At 42.3% G+C, this 22,821-nt stretch overlaps 1 protein-coding gene across 1 annotated transcript in view; it reads left to right on the top strand.

Moving 5' to 3' along the window:
* UBA2 (ubiquitin like modifier activating enzyme 2) overlaps window positions 1–15,418 on the top strand; it is a 38,512-nt gene extending 23,094 nt beyond the window's left edge. The window contains exons 9-17 of the mRNA XM_059383289.1: window positions 90–189; window positions 498–664; window positions 2,429–2,522; window positions 2,610–2,722; window positions 6,488–6,643; window positions 8,040–8,136; window positions 10,840–10,945; window positions 12,552–12,688; window positions 14,559–15,418. Of these exons, the coding sequence (XP_059239272.1) occupies window positions 90–189; window positions 498–664; window positions 2,429–2,522; window positions 2,610–2,722; window positions 6,488–6,643; window positions 8,040–8,136; window positions 10,840–10,945; window positions 12,552–12,688; window positions 14,559–14,740 (1,152 nt within the window). The 3' untranslated portion in view covers window positions 14,741–15,418. The remainder of the gene's footprint in view (window positions 1–89; window positions 190–497; window positions 665–2,428; window positions 2,523–2,609; window positions 2,723–6,487; window positions 6,644–8,039; window positions 8,137–10,839; window positions 10,946–12,551; window positions 12,689–14,558) is intronic.
* Window positions 15,419–22,821: the final 7,403 nt, after the last annotated feature.

Genomic DNA, 22,821 nt, shown 5'->3' with positions numbered 1-22,821 from the left:
AAGGCAGCGGCTTAATCCACTGAGCCACCCAGGCGCCCGGGATTTTATCTTTTATTTATTTTTAATTTTTTTGTTTTTACTTTTTTAAGCTTTTTAAAGATGATATCCGGTATCTGTTGACAATGGACAAATTGTGGCGGAAAAGGAAACCTCCAGTTCCGTTGGACTGGGCTGAAGTACAAAGTCAAGGTAAAACATTTTACATGGTGCCTGGCTGGATTTGTTAGAAGAGCATATGGCTGTTGACCTCAGGGTCATGAGTTCAAGGCCCACTTTCATTGTAGAGATTACTGACATTGTATCTTTGAATTCTCCAATGATTTTAGGACCTTCGTCACTATTAGCAGTTTTCTTGCACAAATATTTGTAGTTTTCCTGATAATTATTTTAATGGAATTTGTTTAATTTTTATTTTCTTATTAGTCAAGCCTTGAGTTTTTAAGTAAAATAGAGAAATGATGTTTAATAGTGAAATTTCTAATATTTTTTTCCCTTAGGAGAAGAAACCAATGCATCAGATCAACAAAATGAACCGCAGTTAGGTCTGAAAGACCAGCAGGTTCTAGATGTAAAGAGCTATGCATGTCTTTTTTCCAAGAGCATTGAGACTTTGAGAGTTAATTTAGCAGAAAAAGGGGATGGAGCTGAGCTCATATGGGACAAGGTTTGTTTTGAAAATTTGTGGCAATTCTATATCACATGCATATTTTTGTCCTTGAACTATAACCAGAAACTAGTAATTTTTTGGATATCATTTATTCTACCAGAATTTGAAGACATAAGGTTGATTTTGCTTGGATGTTCTCACTTCTAATTACTACATTGAACTATGAATTTTCTGTATGTGAATTCAAATAATATTATAGAACTTAATTTTAGATGCTGGGTATGGATTTGTGGTTTATAATTATGTTTGAAGAATATAATGGACTGGAGAAATACTGTGAATTTATTGGAGAAAATGTTTCATGGGCTTAAAAACTTTCTTGTGTAATACAGATTTGTTAATAGAAGTCATAAAATCCTTTTGGAGACAACAGCTCATGGGCCTGATTTAACCTTGAAAGTAATAAAATTGCCCTTTTATTGAAATAGTGAAAGGTCTGAGACCTCTAAATACAAAAATGTAATTATTCTTACAAGTTAAAATAATATTTAATAATATTTAATAGTACTTTGTGGTTATATGTCATATTTTGAAATTTAATAAATTAATATTTTTAATTGTAATCAGTATTTTCTATGTCTACAAGTGATTTAGCTGTGATAAAATTTCTATGTTTCTATGATGGTAGAGATTTGCCGTGAGATGTAAGGGGAGGAGTTTGGTCAGCTTTACTAAGTTAAGATGATAATTTTGTGCAAATTTTGAAACTGTGATTGAATTAGATATCTTAAATAGAGTAAGTTTATATTTTGGTGTGGGGATTCTTGTAAACATCCTTTTGGGTTTATGTTGTATAAAGATTACTTAATAAATACATATTTTCATTGTTATAATAGTTATTTGGTACGTTTTCATTCATACACAGGGGCTAGATAATAAAACTGAAACTGGGGGTTGTTACCCTCTGATTAAAATCTACATCTAATGGATATGGTGAACCAGTTGCCTAGGGAAGTACCTGATGTACACTGTTAGGCACTGTTAAATATTCATACTTAATCCTTGTTGCAACATTGTAAAATATTTATCTGGTTTTCCCTACTTAATAGTTAAGGAATTACGGATTTAAGGAATTTCATTTGTCTCAGGCTAGCCACCCAGCCAGTAAGTATATAGAGAACTCACATCCTGTCAGTGCTTTTTCTTCTGTACTTCGGTGCTTTTGAATTACAGGCTAGAATAGTATATTCTTAGTGAAGCAGGAAACCTTGCTGAAATCTAAAGCAACCAAGATAAAATCTCAGGAAGAATAGAAATGGTCAGGGAAGACTTCTGTTGTATTGCCACATGTGAGAAGAACTGCAAGTACAGAAGCATGGTGTATCTGAAGGGAATTTGGAGAAGGAAGACCAAAAGGTGTAGTCCAGATGTTTGAGTCTTTAATGAAGCCCTTTTCTCTAAAAAGCCTTTATCTCTTTGCTATTACCAAGCAACCTCCATTACAGACAGATGGGTCCAGGAGAGGGTTGCCAGCGTCCGTGAATGGAACTGGTGTTCCGGTCTATACACTTAGTGTCCACTGCATTTGTTTAAGCAGGAGTGAGTTCCTAGAGGCGTGGTGGGTTTTGGCATTCTTGTCAGGCTATAGTCCTGGATCCAGGAAGTTGATAATGAGACCTTGGCTTCTTCCTCAAGGCCATTTCTTGTTCTGATTACTGCCTGCTGTGTTATAAAACATGTGAAAGTACTGTTCTGAAGGTGATACTAACTAAATTATTAAGTTTGTGGGAAGACTTTTTAAATTGCTTAAATTGTTGGCAGGATGACCCATCTGCAATGGACTTTGTCACTTCTGCTGCGAACCTCAGGATGCATATTTTCAGTATGAATATGAAGAGCAGATTTGATATAAAATGTGAGTCATTATATACTTCAGTTGTACTACCTAAAGTTCTGAGTTTCTCTTTTTTAACAGTTAAACATATTCATCTTTGTTTTTCAGCAATGGCAGGTAACATTATTCCTGCTATCGCCACCACTAATGCAGTGATTGCTGGGTTAATAGTACTGGAAGGATTGAAGATTTTATCAGGAAAAATAGACCAATGTAGAACAGTGAGTATTCTATTTGCATTTTTTTTTTTTTAAAGATTTTATTTATTTATTTGACAGAGAGAAATTACAAGTACACTGAGAGGCAGGCAGAGAGAGAGAGAAGGAAGCAGGCTCCCTGCTGAGCAGAGAGCCCGATGCGGGACTCGATCCCAGGACCCTGAGATCATGACCTGAGCCGAAGGCAGCGGCTTAACCCACTGAGCCACCCAGGCGCCCCTCTATTTGCATTTTTTATGCAACATTTTTTTTTAACTATTACTATTATTTAAGTACGTTCTGTGCTCAGTGTGGGCCTTGAATTTTTGACCATGAGGTCAAGAGTCACATGTTCTGCCAACTGAGCCAGTCAGGGGCCCCTGTCCAGCCTCTTTTTAATAGTAGTCTAGGGTACCTGGGTGGCTTAGTAGGTTGAGCATCTGTCTTCAGGTCAGGTCATGATCCCAGGGTCCTGGGATCGAGTCCCACATCGACTCCCTGCTAAGCAGGGAGCCTGCTTCTCCCTCTGCCCCTGTACCCCAGCTGTACCCCCCCACCCCCCCTGCTTATACTCTCTGTCTCATTCTCTCTCAAACGAATAAATAAAATACTAAAAAAATATAGTAGTCTATACTTCAGGTGGAAAAAAGAAAACAGTAACTAATAAAAAGCACATTAAACAGATTATTTAAGGGGAACCTGAGTGGCTCCGTTGGTTAAGCCTCTGCCTTCACCTCAGGTCATGATCCAAGAATCCTGGGATCGAGCCCCATGGGACGGGCTCCTTGCTCAGTGAGGAGCCTGCTTCTCCCTCTTCCTCTGCCATTGGTTCCTGCTTAAGTACTCAAGTGCTCTATCTGTATCAAATACAATCTTTAAAAAACAAATATCATTTAAAAAGTTAAAAATAAAATCGATTAGAGCAGTGGGAAAACCATTGTTCCAGTTACCTTGTGAGTTTATGTGTAAGTAAGCTTCCTGGAAATTACAGCAAGAAGGAAAACATTTGTTTCTCTCATTTTTGTCTGAGCTAGTCAAGCTAGTTTTGTCAAGCTAGTTTGCTTCTAACATTTGCAGTTTTACTGAATTCTTGCCAGCTTAGTGATTCAAAAAACTTTCTTAGAAAAATTGTAGCCAATACTTTTGCTCTTGTTTAGGTTCTCCTTTGTACTACAATGTTGAAATGACCAGTAACTACCTCCTCTGCAGTGCTACTCCTACTTTTCAGTGCCATTATTAATAAACTCTGAAAATATCTTACATTGTTGTGGCATCTGTGGGTGGCTCAGCTCAGGTCTTGATTTCAGGGTTGTGAGTTCAAGCCCCATGTTGGGCTTGATGCTGGGCTTGGAGCCTACTTTAAACAACAAAAACCTTTTGTTTTCATGAAATTTGAGGGTGAAGGACTACAGAATCATCGCCAGTCTGTCATCTTCATTTGGTTTGCTGTTTAAATTTTTTTTGGCTGTCATTCATTCATTCATTCATTCATTCATTCATTTATTTATTTAACAGAGAGAAATCACAAGTAGACGGAGAGGCAGGCAGAGAGAGAAAGGAAGGGAAGCAGGCTCCCTGCTGAGCAGAGAGCCCGATGCGGGACTCGATCCCAGGACCCTGCGATCATGGCCTGAGCCGAAGGCAGCGGCTTAACCCACTGAGCCACCCAGGCGCCCCTTGGCTGTGATTTTTTAAGATTCTGTTTATTTGACACAGATCACAAGTAGGCAGAGAGGCAGAGAGAGAGAGAGGAAGCAGGCTCCCTGATGAGCAGAGCGCCCAATGTGGGGCTCGATCCTAGGAACCTGAGATCATGACCTGAGCCGAAGGCAGAGGCTTTAACCACTGAACCACCCAGGTCCCCTGGCTGTCTTTTTTTTTTTTTTAAACTTCTTTTTGATTTCTAATTTATAGTAGTCTGAGCTGTCCTGTGGCTACAGTATGCATCCCTTTGAGCTCACAAACAGTATTGTTTGTTGAATTTATTAAAATGTCTGTTTCCTATAGCATCCTTCTTGTTTCTTTGCTTACTTAGCTTTGTCTTTCTCTTGGGTTAGTGACATTTATGCCTGGTTTTTTGGTTCCCACTTACGTAGTGGATTTTAGGATGGAGTAACAATTTAGCCTGCATGTTAATGGTGTTAGCATTTGTTTTCCTGACTGTTGATTTCCCTTAGCACAGTTACCTTCCCAGTGAAGCCTCAGGTCAAATCTGCTCTCCCATTGAATCCTGCCTCTGGCTCTGCTAGCATGACTAACTACTAGCAGTACTGGTTTGGGAGCCCTCCCCCCAGCACTTACTGCCTCATACAGGATTTACTTCATTAAAATTGGGGATTCCATAGAGTTCCTCTTTAGAATTAAGTCATCTTAGCAGGACCACACTTACCAAGGTCATCAAGAAATGAGAATTTGTGTATTTGCTTCCAGCATTCCTCTGACATTTCTTTGTATTAATCTTGCTAGTGTTTGCCAAACTTGGTAGTAATATGAGGCTGGTTCCTTTTTAAAGATTTCATCCTTTTTTTTTTTCTTTTTTTTAGTGCTGTTTTAAAAAATTTGCATTGGCTCTTAGTTTTTGTGTGGGTACCAGGGAAATGGTAAATAGGTGCAAATACTGCCTGAAGTACATTATTTTTTCTCATAATTAATAAACATTTATGTCATAATCATAGACAACTTGAAAAGAAAGGCAGCATGTTGGTTCCGTACATCTGTGAAAGCATTATCCTTAATTGGAGAAATACGTATATTGCTTTTGAGAAGTTGGCTTCATATTGATAAGAACAACCACTAGGAAGACACCCAAAAATTGTTTTAGTGCTACCAGGGATGAGTATAGTTAGGCCCTTACTTTTGCTAAATTAGTTTGTAGAATCGTTTAGTTAGTACAAGATTTCTTTTTCAGGGGCGCCTGGGTGGCTCAGTGGGTTAAGCTGCTGCCTTTGGCTCGGGTCATGATCTCGGGGTCCTGGGATCAAGCCCCGCATTGGGCTCTCTGCTCAGTGGGGAGCCTGCTTCCTCCTCTCTCTCTGCCTGCCTCTCTGCCTACTTGTGATCGCTCTCTGTCAAATAAATAAATAAAATCTTTATAAAAAGAAAAAAAAAGATTTCTTTTTCAGTAAGCATAGCCTTTCACATGGCAGCCAATTAGAAAAGAAAGTTCAAAGATCAGGCTCTTATTAAAAAGGGCATGATTTGGGGTGCCTGGGTAGGTTAAAGCCTCTGCCTTTGGCTCTGGTCATGATCTCAGGGTCCTGGGATTGAGTCCCCGTATCTGGCTCTCTGCTCAGCAGGGAGCCTGCACCCCGCCCCCCCGACTTCTGCCTACCTCTCTGCCTACTTGTGATCTCTCTCTCTGTCAAATAAATAAAATCTTTTTATTTTATTTTATTTTTATTTTTTTAATTTTTTTAAAAAAGATTTTATTTATTTATTTGTCAGAGAGAGAGAGGGAGAACACAAGCAGGCAGAGCAGCAGGCAGAGGCAGAGAGAGAAGCAGGTTCCCCACTGAGCAAGGAGCCCGATGCGGGACTCGATCCCAGGACCCTGGGATCATGACCTGAGCTGAAGGCAGCAGCTTAACCAACTGAGCCACCCAGGCATCCCAAAATCTTTTTTTTTTAAAGGCCATGATTTTTCTTCCGTTTTTTCCAATCTAAAAGGGAATATTTAAGTCATTTTTTTATTAGCTGTACAGTAAAGAAGATGGTAGACGTTAGGTTGTATGGTATACAAAATCATAACTCAGATTTGTGGATTCTGTGTGTATTTTTTCTCCTCCAAAGATCTTTTTGAATAAACAACCAAACCCAAGAAAGAAGCTTCTTGTGCCTTGTGCACTGGATCGTCCTAACCCTAATTGTTACGTATGTGCCAGCAAGCCAGAGGTGACTGTTCGGCTGAACGTCCACAAAGTGACTGTTCTCACATTACAGGATAAGGTAAGTGCAGGGGCTGGTTCTCTTCCACAAGGTTTGTCTGTTTTTCTTTCCTAAAAACAGGAAACCTAGGTTCCCTTCTGCTTGATAGTGTTAGTGTGTTAACAAACTAAAAGCCACATAATGATTCTGAAAGATTCTGACTACTAAAGTGCGTTGCTCTGATATTCTAGGTTGCTTTACTATCTGGGTTCCTACTGGTTTTTCGGTCTGTGGTTCCAGAGTATGTGCCTCACATCCCAGAAAGGAATAGATGAATTTGGATGGAATATGCACCACAGGTGGTACAGAGGTGATACAGTTTGTTGGCAAGCGAGAGACACTTTGTTCCCAGATAGTGTGTCATTTTTGTGTTTCCTGACAGGCAGTATCCTTAAACGGTCTGGTGATGGTCCTGATTCTAGTGTGTTAAATTGGCCTCTTATGACATGCTGCATTTGTGGATCTGGATTCACCAGTAATAGATGTCTGGAGTGAAGGAAATGGAAGTTTAGGATGTGGTCTGGTCCTTAGGTTCCTTCTAAATTAGTTTAGATTAGTTTATAAATGGCCCACACGGGTTCCACTTCTCACTTTTGGCATCACTTCACATTGCTCTCTGTTAATCCCCATCGTCATGTTTCATATTTATATGACATGGGGGTGATAGATTCTTGTGGCCCAGACTGCTTAAGAGGGAGGGAGAAATAGCTTTTCTCCCAGAACTGATTGCATAGGGCAGATTGATTTGAACTTATGTTTCGATGGAGAAGCAGCAGGATTTGGTATACTGGCCAGCAGAGGGTGATTGCCCTCCCTGCTTTCTTAGGAAATAATTGTAGTTGGTACGTAGTCATTCTTGAGCTTAAAGGCAAGCCCACTATTTGTGGGATAATGAGACTTTTAAAGAATTCCTCTGTTATTTTTAAGAGCAGCTAGTATTTGACAGATTACTATCACTCCTGATCCATCTTGGAATTTAAAGAGAGATGGAACTTGGGAAGAGGAAAACTATCTGAGAATCAGTTTTATGAGAAGTTTTCCATCTACAAAACATCTGCAAATACAGGATTGGCGTAGAGACTGAGACAAAATATGCCAAGTGTCTAGCTCAGTCTAATCTGTAGGGAAGGACAAAGTACTAAGAGCCAATCAAGATTTGTCAGTTTCCCGTTTGGAGGAAGTTTTATCTGAACTTTATCAGTGATTATACGTGGGGGTGGATGGTGGGCAGCATGGGTATGGAGTAATTTGGTGAATTTCCAGTGCTTTCCTGCATACCCTGACATTTCTTAAAGAACAGCTTTGCCCCTTTCCAATGGAAGGGAAAGTAAGAGCCTTTATGGGAAATGTCTTTTTTTGTTGTTTTTTATGGTCTTTAGCTATATATATTAATATTTTGAATCTTTTTTTCTTACAGATAGTGAAAGAAAAATTTGCTATGGTAGCACCAGATGTCCAAATTGAAGATGGGAAAGGAACAATCCTAATATCTTCAGAAGAAGGAGAGACAGAAGGTATCATGCATCGTGTTTATTCACTTCCCTCGTTTGGGTGGAAACTGTATCCATGAAGACATAATATTAGTTTGTCCATTTACTGTACATGTTCTTCAGTATCACAGCTGAAGGGGCAATATTTGATCATAAAAGTGGGCTCCCTAGGTGGCACTGCCTTGCTGGGATCACCACAGTTCCAGGTTTGGGGCTCCCATGTTGTCAGGGTATCTCAGGGGCTATTTCTTGAGAACCCAGTGCATAGTTAGGTTTACAGTGACCCTCTTGCTCTTGTCCACTAACAAGGAACCACCTTTCCTGTATCATGGATCCTGGGAGTTAAAATAGTAATGAGAAGATTGCCCTGATTGTTAGGGTAGGAAGGGTAATTTAAGGCTATGAAGTGTTTCATCCAAGAGTATAGAAAGAAGCCTTGATAGCCTGCTGTAGAGCAGAAAGCAGTGCTGAAAAAATCAGCACCCACTTTTGGCTTTCTAGGCTTTCCTTTTCAAAAATTCAAGCAGGTCAGGGCATTTGGGTGGTGCACTTGGTTAACCATCCAACCATTAGTTTGGGCTTGGGTCATAATTGCGGGTTTGTGGGTTAGAGCTCTGCGTCAGCCTGTGTGCTCAGCACAGAGTCCGCTGGGATTTTCTCTCGCTCTGCCCCTCCCACTTGTACACTCTCTCTCTAAAATAAATGAAATGAATCTTTTTTAAGAAGTACAAGCATGTCATCCTTTTTGTTAATGTATTTGTTGTACAAAGTACAATACATTTGATTTTTTTTTTTTAAGATTTTATTTATTTATTTGATGGAGAGAGACACAGCGAGAAAGGGAACACAAACGGGGAGTGGGAGAGGGAGAAGCAGACTCCCTGCCGAGCAGTGAGCCTGATGTGGGACTCGATCCCGGATCTCCAGGATCATGACCCAGGCCAAAGACAGTCGCCAAACCAACTGAGCCACCCAGGTGCCCGATAACTAGAATTTAAAATGGAATCTACTGGGGCGCCTGGGTGGCTCAGTGGTTAAGTCTCTGCCATCGACTTGGGTCCTGGTCTCAGGGTCCTGGGATCGAGCCCCACATCAGGCTCCCTGCTCACTGGGGAGCCTGCTTCCCACCCTCTCTCTGCCTGCCTCTCTGCCTACTTGTGACCTCTCTGTCAAATAAATAAATAAATAAGTAAGTAAGTAAATAAATAAATAAATAAATAAAATCTTAAGTAAGTAAAATGGAATTTACTTAGTCTGTGCCAGGCACTACATAGGTCAACAGGTTTTATGCATTCTGTGCCCCGCGTGGAGCAAACAGACGGGGTGAAACTGGGAGCCAGGTGAGGAAGCACTTCGTTTTGTAAGTGACACTTGAGTGCTTTTACAGGTCAAGAGAAGAGCATTTGAATGTGCAGGAGAGAAAGGATAATTAAGGCAGAAAGACTCAGAAATAGGGAGGAAGAGGTGGTGACATCAGAAGTTTGGTTAGAGGTATTGTTCTTCGTCGGAGTATTTACAATCCACGTGGCAAAGGCTTATTGAGTGCCAGTGGGTGTTAGCCACTGTACTGCATGAAGCAGAAGTGACACGTGGAAACTAAAGCTAGATTGGAGGGATTATTTCTGGGAGGTCCCAGAGGCTCACCATTGAGAAATGTTGAAAAATGGAAAATCCTTTCAAATCAACAAAGTTTTCTCATTTTCTGAATTACAGAATTTGCTGAAAAGTAGTTTGTTGAAGTTGGCCTGGATAACCTCTTTGCAAGTAAAACATATTTTAAACAACTCTAATTTGTTCTTCAGCTCCTCTGGGATTCCAAATTAATTTGGTGTGAATGGGAGAATGTTGCCAGAACTTCTCACAGTTTGGTTCTTTTTAACCAGTTTTAGTAGTTGAATATTCTTCATTCGGAGTTGAATTTCTAAGTGCCTAATATTTTATTTTACTTATTTTTAAGATTTTATTTATGTATTTGACAGAGATCACAAGCAGGCAGAGAGGCAGGCGGGGGAGGGGGGAAGCAGGCTCCCTGCTGAGCACAGAGCCTGATGCAGGCCTCGATCCTAGGACCCTGAGATCGTGACCTGAGCGGAAGGCAGGGGCTTAACCCACTGAGCCACCCAGGTGCCCCCTAAGTGCCTAATATTTTAGTGGATTAGTTTGGTAGAGCCACCATTCCAGAATACACAGGGTGACTTAAATAACAGAAAATTATTTTCTTGCGGCGCCTGGGTGGCTCAGTGGGTTAAGCCTTTGCTTTCAGCTCAGGTCATGGTCTCAGGGTCCTGGGATCAAGCCCTGCATCGGGCTCTCTGCTCATTGAAGGACCTGCTTCTCCTTTCTCTGCTTGCCTCTCTATCTACTTGTTATCTCCCTCTTTGTCAAATAAATACAATCTTAAAGAAAAAAAGAAAGAAAAACATTTGTTTTCTCATAATTCTGGCAGTTGTGAGTCAACAGGCTCGCTTTCTCTTGAGGGGCTTCTTACAAGAATTCTGTTTAGGTTGATTTAGGGCCTACCCTAACAGCCTCATTATAACTTAATCACCTCTTTAAAAAGCACTGTCTCCAAATACAGTGACGTATGCTGGGGTTAGGGCTCCAACATATGACTTTGAGGGAGTGACCTAATTCAGCTTATATTAGGGGTTTAATCTTTTTTAAACAACTATGACTGCTCCGTGGAATATATAACTGAAGTATCTAAATTCCTTTCCAATTTCTTAGCTAATAATCACAAAAAGCTGTCAGAATTTGGAATTAGAAATGGGAGCCGGCTTCAAGCAGACGACTTCCTTCAGGACTACACTTTATTGATCAACATCCTTCATAGGTAGGAAGTATTAATATTTTAAGTTTAAGATATTATTTGAATGTAAAAACTTAAATTGGAGGAAAAAAAATAAATAATTTTCTTACCTTAAGCCCTACTGTTCATTTGAAGCCATGAAGTGTATTTACTTGAGTTGGCTACTAAGTTCCCTGAGGCTTCACCTACGGAAGAATTTGGGAATTCAGAAACAAAAGGAATAGGCAAAAAATATTTAAGGGTAACTCACCATAGTGTCTGATCAGAAAGATCTAGAAAAGGTAGAAATCCAGGCATTTAAAGAGTTAGAAATGGGGGTGAACTCTTTTTGATAATTGAACTAAAATAAAAACTTCAATGTTTTTAAAAGATTCATTAGAAGAAAAGAAGAAATCTTTCTCCCAGTAGACAAATATTTTATTTGTGATGTATAACAATACCAAGACATTTAAAAATTATCCTATAGAGATTTTTGAATCCTGTATTTTTTTCTTTTTATTTGATTTAATGTCCTGCCCATTTTTATATAAAAAAGCATTCTTGTGCTGTGTTACGGAGTATTTGCTCGTATATAACAGAAGACAGATGGCCCTACACCTGGGTATGATTAGCTGTTGAGTCAGGTGCATTTTGGTGCACTGCTCCCACTGATACACCTCAACTACACACTGAATTGGGACTTTTGGGTACCATCCCAGCAAACATGTGAAGGGAGTTGCCATCAGCATCCAGTTGTTTTGCCAATATTGCCATCTCTCTGTGAACTTGAAGCTTATGTAGTTGTTTGGAGAATATCACATTGTAGTACTTGGTTGGTTTATAAAAAGCATAGAATGACAGGAAAGACTGAATGTGACTTAATAATAAGCATGAGTTTCCCAGAGTTAGACAATTGAGTCAAAGATAGGTATTGCTAGGGAATCATCTCTGGCTTCAGACACCATTGCATGCCAGTGGTGTGCTTGTATTCAGTTATACAAGAGAAGACAATGGAAGGACATGTACAATAAAATGGAAATCTATCAGATGGTGTCTAAAGAGGAGGCATAATTAGGGTTTTTTAATCATATTTTTTAGCTCTCTGGGAACAGAAACCCCCTTATAACATGTAAGTCTTTTGCTTGACTTTCATGCATTAAACTTTCATACATGTTTTTGGGACCTCATTACAAAAGCAGGGTGCTGCCGGTAAAGATGGGGGGAAACCCAGAGTCCATGGAACCTTCCTATTCCTAAAACACCAGATGGTGCTGGTCAAGAGCAGTGTGTGTAGAATCTTTAAACATGGTAGCTGAAGAAATAATGCCTAAGAGCTAGATTGGGTCACAGAGTTTTGAAGTCCATTTTCTGCTCTAGCAGTAAAAGTTGTGTAATTTTTTTTTTTTGTAATATTTTTTAAAGACCTTTTCCTTGATTTGAAGGGGCAGTGGTATTGGCCATTTGAATTATCACAGAAATGTGTTATGTGCAGTCTTATTTTTAATTTTATCAGCTCTTTGAAAATCAGGATCTGTTTGCTGTGTACATAGTACATGCACTTAGAGCTTTGAGGAGCAGTGTCTCTCTGGTGTGCCTTTGCTATTATAAATAGTCGCATGGTCCAGTTTTACAGTGTGGTGTTCTTTTACAGTGAGGACCTAGGGAAGGATGTTGAATTTGAAGTTGTTGGTGATGCCCCAGAAAAAGTGGGGCCCAAACAAGCCGAAGATGCTGCCAAGAGCATAACCAATGGCAGTGATGATGGAGCTCAGCCTTCCACGTCCACTGGTGAGTCGTGGCCCCAGTCAGCCAGTGCTTTGTTAATTATCCACCAAGCAAGCTGCTACATAGAAATAAACCGTGGTTCTTTGATGAATTTGACCATAAAACAGAAATCCATAGGACTCTTAGAGGTGTGTATTGATTTGGCATTGTTTTAATGGAGCTCTGAATATAGGAACCCTGAAGACATTTAAGAATGGGAAATTCTATGGAAAATAGGAACTGTTCTTTTTTGTTATTGGGTTTTTACAACTGGAAATATCAGTGAATTTGCTAATGCATGAGGATGCTTCATTCTTTGTAGCAATAGTTTTGGATTTGGGGTGCCTGTTGTAAGTATAGGATTTTTTGGGTGCCTGGGTGGCTCACTGGGTTAAGCCTCTGCCTTTGGCTCAGTTTATGATCTCAGGGTCCTGGGATTGAGTCCTGAATTGGGCTCTTTGCTCAGCAGGGAGCCTGCTTCCCCCTCTCTCTGCCTGCTTGTGATCTCTCTTTCTCTGTCAAATAAATAAATAAAATCTTAAAAAAAAAAAAGTATAGGATTTTAGCATTTCACAGTTTTCTCGGAACCATTATAACTTTGGTAAAGTGCATCAGAGGCTCTGTTTCCCTGGGTTTTCTGTGCTAGTGCTTGATGCTTTAATGTGTGCTCAGATTGGAATGTTTCCTGCCTACCCACAACAGCCCCCCTTCCTTCATTCTTTACTTAGGAAACTAAAAGTTACCAGCTTTTTTACTACTATATTTCCATTTCTTTAGCTATGTGTCTTTGGTATTCTTTGGAGTATGATTGTTCTTGGTTCTTATATTCTCAGAGAATTTTAAAGATGGACTTTGAGACTAGCTAGAGTGTGGTCCACTTATGAGCCATGGGTTCATGACCTTTCCCCTCCTCCAAAAATAGAAAAGAGAAAGGGACTATGGTAGTTTTTAAAAAGTCATAATTCAAAATGTGCATTGTTTGATCCCTTATTGTGGGTCGGTTTGGGAGGCTTTAGCAACCAGTAAGATAGGTATTCTGCCTTTGCTTTGGCGTGGGCATGGTGGGTGCATTGGGGGTGGTACATGAAACCAGCTGTGGTGTAAGGTTATGAGCATGTATGGTAGAGCCCACTGTGTGGATTTGAATCCCAGCCATATCCTCTGCTATTGTGTGACCTTGGGCAAGTCAGTCTCTGTAGGTCAGTTTCCTTTTCTGGAAAACGGATAATAATGTTATCTTCTTTATAGGGTTGTTGTGATGATTAAATGAGTTGTTATATGCAAAATGCTCAGAACAGTTCCTGGCACATTGTAAGTGCTATATATATGTTGTTGTTGTCGTTGTTTTATTATTATTATTACCATTACTACCAGTATTAGGATATGCACCCTCCCCTATTCTGTTGGAGAAATAGATACAAAGATTGTGTTATAAGAATTTGAGTTCTGTAATGCTTGTTACAATTTTTTGTTTAAATTAGAAAACAGATTGGTGCTTGTTACGGAAAACAGTAAACTACAGTAATGTGGGGGTGCCTGGGTGGCTCAGTGGGTTAAGCTTCTGCCTTCAGCTCAGGTCATGATCCCAGGGTCCTGGGATTGAGTCCCACATTGGGCTCCCTGCTCAGCAGGGAGCCTGCTTTCCCCTCTCTCTGCCTGCCTCTCTGCCTACTTGCGATCTCTCTCTGTGTCAAATAAATAAATAAGATCTTTTAAAAACCCCACAGAACTACAGAAATGTGTAATGTATAAAGTGAAGGTTCCATGAGGGTAGCCTACCATTCTTAAGTTTGGTATATATTAGAAATGCGAGCTCTTCACTTTCATAAAAAATTAGTGAATCACTAGTAACTCCCACACTTTTAACCATTTTTTCCCTTTTTTCTGAAATAAGCACAAGAGCAAGATGATGTGCTCATAGTTGATTCGGATGAAGAAGGTCCTTCAAATAATGCTGACATCAGTGAAGAAGAGAGAAGTCGCAAGAGGAAATTAGATGAAAAGGAGAATATCAGTGCAAAGAGGTCCCGCACAGAACAGACAGAAGAGCTTGATGATGTTATAGCATTAGATTGAACAGAAATGCCTCTAAACAGAATCCTCTTACTGCAGTAGGTCATCTGGGCAGAACCAGGTTATTTGTTATGTCCTTTGTTCCAAAGGGAAAAATTGACACCAGTGACTTGAAGATGATTCTTCTCCCTTTGAAAGCATTCATTTTGCTAGAACAATTAGAAACATTGCGGTATGCTGTATTGAAAGTAGGAATATAGTTTTAAAGCCCTTTGAACAAAGTGTGTGCATAACCAGTCATCAGATGAAACAACACAATGCATGTTGCCTTTTTAATGTAAATACCCTTAGGTATCATTTAACAGTTTTAAAATATTGTGGTTTAGTAAAGTTGATACCTGGTTATAAATATTACGCCTTTATTTTTGGTTAGAAGAAGAATTATTTTTAGCCTAGATCTAACCATTTTCATACTCTTAACTGACTGAAACAGATTCAAAGAAGTATCAAGTGCTATGCATTGAAATGTGTTTTTAAATGTTAACTGGCACTATGTATATTAATGTAAAACAATGTTAATTTACTCAAGTTTTCAGCTTGTACTGCCTGGTATGTCTGTGTAAGAAGCCAATTTTTGTGTATTGTTACAGTTTCAGGTTATTTATATTTGATGTTTTGTAGAACTCAAATACAACTATACTGTACTTATGGACCAAATAAATGGCATCTGCATACTTGTTATACATGCCTGCAAAGTTCACGTTTCTGCGGCCTTAACCGGTTTATATTTTACTGCAGGCATGCCAAACTCTTTCCTTTTAAAGAGTTAACTCATAGTGGATGTGAAGGTTAAATGATCTCCACTGTTTGCCACAGATAAGTACTTTCTAAAATAAAACTTTCAATGGCATTGTTACTTTTTAAGTGTGGTTGTAAACAACTGGCCTTCTGTTGAGAACAGTAAGTGATCTTTGCCCAGCCCCAGGAACTTAGAACCTTGGATTTGAGATTCCGGAGCAAGGGGGAGTCTTCATTATCCAGTCTTCTCTGGGTTGCCCCTCCCCAGCCCCACCCCCGATTCATCAGAGTCCCTTCTCCAGTGTACCATTTAGGGCCCAACTCCAGCCTACAGAAGTGGCCGGAATAGTCCTGGATGGATCAGCACCCATGTCTCTGCCTTGGACCTCAGAGGGCCTTGGCCCTTAGGGTAGCTCTCCTCACACAGATGTGCCTTGGGTTTTTAGATAACAGAAACCCCTAAAGCTGTTTAACCCCCATTCGATACCCTCAGCCTTGGTTGGTTTTGGCTATAGTCAATTAAATTCCAAATGGTCAACTCATTAAATTTTGCTCCATTCTGTTTCATTCTTACTCTGCCACCTAGCTTATTAACTTTTTGCTCCTTGTTTTGTATCATTTGTAAATTCAGCATGTGAGCAAAGCCTTCAGAAGAATCATGCTGAACAACACTCAGCCCTCAGGGGCATGCCACCTGATGTCTGCAGGATGGACTGACTTCCAGCCTCCAATAACAGCACTGAGTGAGCTGAATCCCCACCTACATCTATACAAGCCTATGAGGCTCACTTTGCCTTTAGATGTTCCCATTTTCTTCCAGAAAAAAAGATCTCAAAATTACAAAACCATGTAACAGACAATAATGAAATTACTCTGGAATTCCACCTCAGAAATGTTTCAGTTAATTGGTTTGTCACTGGTGATCAAGTTCAATTTTGAAATTCCATTCCTAAAACCTCACCCTGCCCTTAGACTCAATTGTCAGTCGTTTCCAGCATTTTGTATGTTTATTTTTTTCCATTTGTATGTATCTGGCAGTTAGTGCAAATTTGATAGATTTCTGTTTTGGCAGACCAGTGGTTTCTATCTCTGCAAAAACTCTATTACTACCTTTTCCGGTAGGTTCTGTCCATTTTCTACCTGTTTTTATAAAACCCGGGTTTATCAGCAAGGCAGGTCTGATACATGGGTCTTGCCCAAGTAGACTAAGCAGATCCAAGCGGCCTACATGCTCCTGGAGCGTGGACACACTTTAAATGTGGGCTGGTATTTGCGGTTTTCCAGTGTGAGTTGTCTTAGTTGGGGAGCCACATGCAGAGCTCATCAGGGGCCTTTGCCCAGCAGCTCTACCCTGCAATACAGTCTTGACAAACCGTCTTCCAGCCTTAATGGAAACAGTCTGCTGACTCAAGTTTACCTATCTGTTGTCCCAAAGACGAGTCTGCATACTTGGCATGTATGAGAGGATTCAGTGTTTTAATATAGAGCCTGACCACTTAAGTCATCAATCAGGCAGGCATCAGTGGATGCCAGGACCTTCAGAAAAAGGCTGTTGAGGAACAGAATCTTGACAGTGCTCAAATGTTGTACAGATAACTCGCAGAAGGAAAAAAAAAATCAACCTCTCATAATGGACTGATCTGTCACCACTGTAATCACGCACTCAAACCTGGCATCAGCGACAACCTCACATGTGTTTCCGAATGAGACGAGATGAAAACTAGAACAGCACCAAGGAAAAAATATGTTCACCACAACCTAATGCAGCAGCTAGATCCAATCTCCAGCTGACAGGAAGGGGGGCTGTGCGTAAAGGAATAAGCTAAGCAACATTAGGAGGAAACAGACAAGTACAGAATGTGGGATATTCTCAAGGGTAAAACACGACTGGCAGTTCTTGAGGTAATTGGAAACTGGGAAATGGGATAAAGTGATAATGAAAGTATTTTCTTAGGTATGATAATGTCCTTGTACTTAGGTAGGCCAGTGTCTTTACTCTTCGAATATTAGGGATAAAGCTTCATAACAATTTTTAAATGACTCACAAAATACACAATACAGGAAGAAAAAAGATAACATTAATTGAATCTAGGTGGAGCCCATATATGTTGTTCATTGTACTATTCAACTTTTCTCTGAAAACATTGATAATAAAAGTGGATATATATATACACATACATATACATATATATATATAGTCTTGTATTTCCCTTCTGTGCCTATGTGACTTTCAAGTTTTGTAATGAATATATCCTATGATTTAAATCAGAAAGGCAATAAAGATTATTAAAAATATAAGTTGGCATGAAAAAGTGTTGCAGTGATTCCTGGGTCTAACATGGATGAAGTCGGCTTTGTTCATCCTTGTTGCTAGGCTGTGACTTAGGAAGAATTCTCTTTCATTTGAGCCTCCAGAGAACTAAGAAGAGAGCCAAGTTGCTCCCAGTAGATTAATGGTTCACTTAGAAGTTCCCGAAAACATTTGGTTCATAATAGATGTTCCTCTTCCTGGAAATTGCCCATGGGTGGCACACATGTCGGTGGACTTACTCTGTGGCCAAGGGACATGGGCAAATTTAAGCTTCCTACTAGCCTTTTGTAATGCACAGAAAATAGAAACTTACAAAGTAAGTAAAAGAAAACCCAAAGAAGTCAGGGAAGAAAAAATGACAGATGTTTCTAGTCACTGTGACTTGGGGAGGGGGTGAAGGCCTCCTGGAATCTCCATTTGACCATTTGCAGGAGGATATATTTAGAGAAGTATTTTTATAGACCATTTCATACTGGGAATACATTATTTGCATTCTGCATACAGGGAACTTCCCCCCCACTCACACACACATCTAATTTAAAATTAATTCCAGCCAAAAGTTTATTTGAGAAATGTTTGAACTGTTCTCAATAAAAAGATCATCTGAGTTGAACTAGAGGACTATGGTGATGCTCTGGAGTTTGACTATATCCCAAAAATACGTTTTCCTGGTAAAATAACATTTTGAGGGTTTTGCTAACTGATTTCAGCTTTAAAAATTTTATATCTTCACAAGGGATGACTTATATAAGGAAAGACTGAGAAATTTTTTACTAGAATGTTCAGATGCTCCAAGAAGTTCCTCAGGCTTTTACTTCAGAAATTCACCCAGGCAGGACACCTAGGTAGCTTAGTCGGTTAAGCGCCTGCCTTTGGCTCAGGTCATGATCCCAGTATCCTGGGATCAAGTCCTGCATTGGGCTCCTTGCTTAGTGGGTAGCCTGCTTTTCCCTCTGCTTCTGCCTGCTCGTGCTTTCTTTCTCCTCAATCAATCAATCGATTAATCTTAAAAAGAAATCCACCTGGGCACCCAGCACCTGGGTGGCTCAGAATGTTGAGTATCTGCCTTCAGCTCAGGTCATGATCCCCAGGTCTTGGGATCGGGTCCCACATTGGGCTCCCAGCTCAGTGGGGAGTCTGCTGCTTCCTTGCCCTGTGCCTCTACCCCTGCTTGTGCTGTTTCTCAAATGAACAGTTAAATGTTTTTTGAAAATCCACCAACAATCCACATTGATTCTCAGGTCAATCTCAAAAAAACGTAGGCATTGTGCACGCTGTCATTTGCTTATTCTGTAGACGTGTGTTGCATCCCTACTCTGCACCATGCTACTATACTTCTTAACCGTGCCAACCTTGTCAGCCTGGGAAGAAACCTTTGAAAGCAGTAAGACACTAAGGGCTGGTGTTCACAGAAACTTCTTACCTATGGCAGCAAGAGGTGGTGGGATGGGTATCCTGTGTGTCGCCCAGCTTCCCAATTGGTCCCAGTGTCAGCTTCCGGCAGCACTAAAAGTCATGAACACCAACCTCCTGCTCAAAAATGTAACAAAATTGTAGAAATCAGCATTCCCAAACATCCCACCCCATGGAACTGCTGGGGTGTTTGCCACATACAAAGGTTGTGTATAAATTCCCTTTCCTGGATGCAGGATAAGGTTTCAGGGGAAGAAAGTGAAGGTCCTTCCAAGGTGTCCATCCTTATGAAGGAAGCAAGCTGTAATCATCTGATCTTAACCCTAATTCTTAGATTGGGGAACCAAGCCTGTCCATGGCTTTAGCTGTCGATGCTTTGACCCTTCTGTACCCCTGAAGAGGCCAAAGGGGGATACCAGGACCAGAGGAGATTGGTAGACTCAATCTGGTTGAAAGAGTTGGACCTCAAAGGAGAAGATGGAAAAATCCCTTTGGGCACAGCTCCCAGATGTCCTGCCAGTAGAAGAGCATCAGAGAGAACACATGTTGGGTCTGGTGCTGGGTGTGGGGAGACTGGCCCTTAGGAGCTGGACTGGGAGATATACCAGTGGGCTTGAGATGAAAGACTTCCCATGCTCTCCCCAGGAAGTACTTTTTTTTTTTTTTTAAGATTTTATTTATTTATTTGACACAGAGAGACATCACAACCAGACAGAGAGGCAGGCAGAGAGAGAGAGGAGAAAGCAGGCTCCCCGCTGAGCAGGGAGCCTGACGCGGGGCTCAATCCCAGGACCCCGAGACCATGACCCAAGCCAAAGGCAGAGGCCCAATCCACTGAGCCACCCAGGAACCCCAGGAAGTAGTATTTTATAGGGGTAAAGACTGCTGTAGGTTGAGGGAGAGAAAGAAGAGTGGGTCCCAGGAACTCCCTGCCATGGCATTTGGCTGATTGCCATCCCTCTTTCCTAGGAACGCAAGTTAAACAGCCACACTTGAATGGCATGAGCGTGTCCCAAGACTAGGAAAACCCCTGACTCCTATCAGTAATTGGGGTCCAGACAATACAGAAACTACAGACAGGTAAGGGGGTCTGATGAAAGCCAGAGCACAAGGAGAGAGAGGAGGGGGAATCTTTGAATTACCATTAATGTAGACAGTCTGGGTAGGATTGGCCTCTAGAGAATTAGAAGGAAAAGACTATGATTTAGGACTTGGTGTGAGACTAGATTGACCGTGTCCCGTTCCAGCCTCCTGAGTGTGTCCCTCTCCCCAGGCAATGGGAAGATTGTGGTTGAAAGGATGATAGCACTAGAGTCCCCACAATTCTGTTGTGAAACTTCAACAGCATATCCCACAGTAGCTAAAGCCAGCTCACAATGGCTTCCGAGAGGGGGTCGTACCTGTCTCTTCCCAGCTCTGCAGTAATCCATGTTAGTGGTTTGAAATCCACCATGGTGGGATTGCTAAATGCTATAAATCAGGACTCCTGCTTGGTACAGTTCTCCCCCCACGAGCACTGGTTGTTAAACACCTATCTGCACCCCAATGGATGGAGGAAGAAAAAAGCCAGAGAGAGAGGAGAACACAGAGAACTTCCCTCCACCAGTGGAGGAGGGAGGTGTCAGCAGAGGTTGGGGAGTGAGAAAGCAAATCTTTTGGGTTGTTTCTGTTGGTGGGTCTTTGTGAGTAACTAGTTAATTACCACTAGGGTAAGCAATGTGTTTAGCTGACCTATATAATGTTACTTCGCTGACTCCAACAGACCCTTCAAATCTTGTTCAAGGTTCTAATTTGGCAGGTGGAGATGAAAGTTATTTAAGAACTACCTTGGAGGGCAGAGAGGTCCTCTTCAGGAGGCTAGACATCCTAGGACTTTAGGGATTACAGAAATAATACGATAAACACGTTCGTACTTGCATCATTATCTGCAGTTTGGATTACTTCTCTGGAACAGAAGCACTGCTATGTAGTCTGAGTGTTTTTGTCTGTTTCTGACGCTGTTAATACCCCCAAACTGCTTTTCCTGACAGGACGTACCCACTTACACTGGAACCAGCAAAACATGTGCCAGTTTCACCAGGGTCTTGCAAATATTTCCATTTAAAAATATTAGATAATGAGGTCAGTGAAATGTGATATTTCATTGTTGATCTTCATTTGCTTTTCTTCTCTCAGAGTGGAGATCACTTCTCAGGGGCTGGCTCCTCTGGGTATTTGCTCCCTGCAAATGCTTGCATCCACCTGTGCCTGCCCCCCCCCCCCCCCCCACACACCCCCTGAGCTTGGCTGGGTGGTGGGTTGGAATTCTGCAAGATCTGAGAGGCGCTGGGAAGGAGTTTCCTGGTGAGACACCACTCCAGGACTAACTGAGGAGAATGCGCCACTGTGGGCTCCTCAGCAATGTTGAGGCCACAGGTCCTCCCCCCATTCAGGATCCCTGCGCCCTGAGACACCATCAAAGTGTCCTGAAATTCTTTGAGCAGAAAGGAGGTGCCTGCAAAAGAGGAAACTTCCACTTAAGTCGTTTTCCTGAATCCGCCAGGTCATGAGAGATAATGGTTTGCTTTCCCCAACAGGCTGTGTGAAATACGCACAGACTTTATTGCTTGCGTTTTGGGGGGACAAAGCCCTAGTTACCTCCCGCCTCCCCTCTCTCCCATTGTGGTCCCCAAGGCCCCACCGTGGTGTCCCAATACCTGGGGGAGGGTAAGTGCTTTCTGGAGCCTCCTTGGTGCCTCACCCAAGCCGCCGAAGGCAGGTGCTGGAAAAAGGGGGTATCCTCGCAGCTCTTCCTGACTGCCTGTCGGGGTGACCACATCTGGGGCTCACCGGTCCGCTGGTTTGGCTTAGCCTGAGGCCTGCTTCCGGCCTGGCCTTGAGGGCCTGCGCACAGCGACCAAGCGGGAGAACCAGTCGCCAACCAACCCCAGCTTCCAGCCCTCTGCGCCTTCCCCACCAGGCAGTCCGGGCACCACCACCGCCATCCCCGTAGACCGATGCGCACCCACATGGCCCTCAGACGGGCTGGGGCGGGGGGGAGGTGGTGGTGGTCGAGGGGGTCACTCGAGGTCCTGGGGGGCGCATCTGCAGGAGACGCGCAGTGTCCTCCTGGGTCCTGAAGCGGGAGCAGCACTTCTGGCCTGAGCTGAACTAGGCCGGCCCCGCGCCCGAAACGCTGGCGGCGCTAGTTAGTAAGATGGGAGGATGTGGGAACCGTTTGTCGACTGCTCGTATTTCTTACTCCGGCCGGGGGCTGGGGGAGCCGCCTCCAGCTCAGCCCGTGGGAATCCCGGGCCTTTCCAGAGGCCCGACGGCCCCGGCGCCCAGCCGCGCCCGCCTCTGCCCGCGGCGCCACAGCCGCCGCTCCGGCCCCCACCGCCAGCTCCCGGCTGCACGCCCCGGCGTCCCGGCCCGGCCTCCGCGCCCCTCCAAGGTCCGGGCAAGAGCGGCCCCCGCCGCTCCGCCGCCGCCGCCGCCGCCACTCCCCCCGCATTCCAAAGGCCGCAGCGCCGTCTCCTTCCTCGCATTCCTGCCCCCACAAAGGAGTCCCTCCGCCCCCAGCGCGCCCGCCGGGAGGAGGGGGCGCGGCCCGGCGCCTCGGAGCGCGCATTCCTCCGCCGCG

This window comes from Mustela nigripes, chromosome 17 (genome assembly GCF_022355385.1).
Source record: "Mustela nigripes isolate SB6536 chromosome 17, MUSNIG.SB6536, whole genome shotgun sequence".
Taxonomy (NCBI): domain Eukaryota; kingdom Metazoa; phylum Chordata; class Mammalia; order Carnivora; family Mustelidae; genus Mustela; species Mustela nigripes.
The sequence above is the reverse complement of the archived record's forward strand: the minus strand, read 5'-3'. Positions and strand labels throughout refer to the sequence as shown.